The sequence below is a fragment of the Temnothorax curvispinosus genome, unplaced genomic scaffold, assembly GCF_003070985.1.
Source record: "Temnothorax curvispinosus isolate PA1 unplaced genomic scaffold, ASM307098v1 QBEX01004747.1, whole genome shotgun sequence".
In the NCBI taxonomy this organism is placed as follows: domain Eukaryota; kingdom Metazoa; phylum Arthropoda; class Insecta; order Hymenoptera; family Formicidae; genus Temnothorax; species Temnothorax curvispinosus.
The window spans coordinates 270,403-272,489 of NW_020214527.1; the positions used below are offsets into that span (position 1 = coordinate 270,403).

The following is a 2,087-nucleotide window of genomic DNA, read 5'->3' on the forward strand; positions in this document are numbered from 1 at the left end:
TAATATTTGTACAAATTAGCCGAGAGAGAGAAGAAACTCTCGCTCGCTGGCGACTTTGGCGTTAAACGCAGATCTTGCAAAAAAAAAATGAGAAGAAGAGCTGCATCCGCATGCCATTGATCTGGATTTTATTACTAAGTACGGAAGTGGCTGGCAGCCTATTGTGCGTATTTTCGCTCATGCACACAATGCATCTCCCCCTTCCGCTTTGCCCCCATTTCAGGAAGGAGCTAATAACACCAGCGGGCGGCATATGCGCGCAAAAAGTCAATTACCACATCGCCATTGTTCGCTTCCCTACGCACTCTGAAATTATCATTGCTAATTCGCGTTATTAATTAACGATTATTTTCGCAGTCCTCCCTGCCGCGCGCCGCCACCGCTGCTGGTGCTCCGCGCCGCGCGGAGCGAGAACGCGACTGCGATTGTACCCGCTCGAGACTCGAGACGCAATAATCTCCGCGCGATATCGCCGTGTCTCCCCGTCTCCGAAGATGCTGGATCGCGATCCCCGTGGAGACGGAGAACGGTTTTCCGGTTCTCCAGGAAATTGCGTGTTTGCAACAGCCTGTTAGACGCAATCGCGTTAGCGCGGCTCGCGGCGTGCCACGCGCGTGTCGGAATAGTAACACTCTCGTCCTTATACGGCGACGACCATGACGAGAGGCCGATTACATCAACCGCGGCCGAGCGACCGGCTCAGTGACTCACCAGATAATAATCGATGGGTTTCTCGCGGGCCTTGCTGTAGCCCTTCTGTAGCTCGGTCTGCTTGAGCGCATGGGCGATGTGCAGGGCGCTCGCATCAAACCTGCCGTACTGATAGCTGCCGTCCCCCGAATAATTGTGATTGTACGGCGAGGAGGCGCCGCCGGTGCCGGTGCCGCCGCCGCCGCCGCCGTGGATGCCATCGCGCTGGGACGAGTTAGCCGCCGGCGGCGAGCCGTGCCCGTTCAGGTGCCTGGCATAATTAGGCGAGTCTACATTATCGTAACTGCAACAGAAGCGTGCACACGGGTCTTCAGGGGATTGCGAGGGTTCACCGGGCACAGGACCGCTCGGTGAGGTTCCCGCTGCGGGGATCGAGAAGCGATAACGCGTTAACTCTTCCACATTGCCGGAAATAATGAGATTAGTCCCAGAGCGACCCCCTCGTCGTGCCCCGATCTCGAATAAATTATCCTTATTACTATGCCGTGCATGTATGTAAAAATAACATATAAAACGATAGTAAAAAAAAATGTTGGTTATTATTTGAGAGATTAAGCTGAAGTGAACAAAAATGTCACTTGTTAGAAGAATAGTAGGGCTAACTTTTTCGCTGGGAAACAAAACTGTTTGAAAAAGATTTCCTCAAAGTTCCAGAAAATGTGAACTCATAGAATCGCTGATCTCAAATTATAATTCTCGAATTAAAAAAAAATTTTTTAAAGATTACAAAAAAATGTGATACAAAATTTTGTTAGTTTTTTAATATAAGCCGACTCATTATCTGTTAGTCTAGCTTTTAAAGCAATAAGGACTTCCTGTATTCCAAATTAGCCGGCGGAAAACCTCCAGATAGCAATTTTCATGCAAGTCGTATCAGTTTTTTCGCAATATCGCAAATAGTTCCAAACTTCCGAAATTCTCCCGAAGATAAACTTTCTGTTCTTGAATATTGTTAAAGTAAGAATTTTGTGTAAAAAATGCACGTACGTGTCGTGTAGATCGCAAGAATTGGCTGCGAGCGACATTAGTATATCGATGATAACGGAATAAAAGCGAACACTCGGAGGTAACACGCGGTGTCCTTGATACCGCGAACGTCGCTCGTTACACGACGACGTTGGCAAAGAATCCGGGTCGATGGATTACGTTAACCCACATATCCGCAACAATCGCCACATCAAGCCCTCCCCGTCGCGCGCGCGCGCGCGCGCGGGCTTGACCCATAATTCCGGATAACTGCTATATAATACGCGTAATAGACGCAATTATTGCGACGCGCGAGTCGCGTTGCAATTAGCGTCGCGGTTTAAGCTCCATGCACGTGAGAATTGCAATAAATAAAAATCTCACCGCAGGCGCGACTACGTCGCGCCTGC

General features: G+C 49.3%; 2 protein-coding genes across 3 annotated transcripts in view; one reads left to right on the forward strand and one right to left on the reverse strand.

The window, feature by feature from the left end:
• The window catches only part of LOC112453868 (hillarin), a 23,071-nt gene that overhangs the window by 10,499 nt on the left and 10,485 nt on the right, over nt 1-2,087 (reverse strand). Inside the window, exon 3 of one of the 2 annotated variants that reach the window (XM_025014870.1) lies at nt 712-994. In XM_025014870.1, coding sequence (XP_024870638.1) covers nt 712-994 — 283 coding nt within the window. The remainder of the gene's footprint in view (nt 1-711; nt 995-2,087) is intronic. The other variant, XM_025014868.1, reaches the window with a different exon arrangement.
• Nucleotides 1-2,087, forward strand: part of LOC112453867 — a 41,478-nt gene that overhangs the window by 3,469 nt on the left and 35,922 nt on the right. The gene's annotated exons all lie outside the window — the stretch shown is intronic.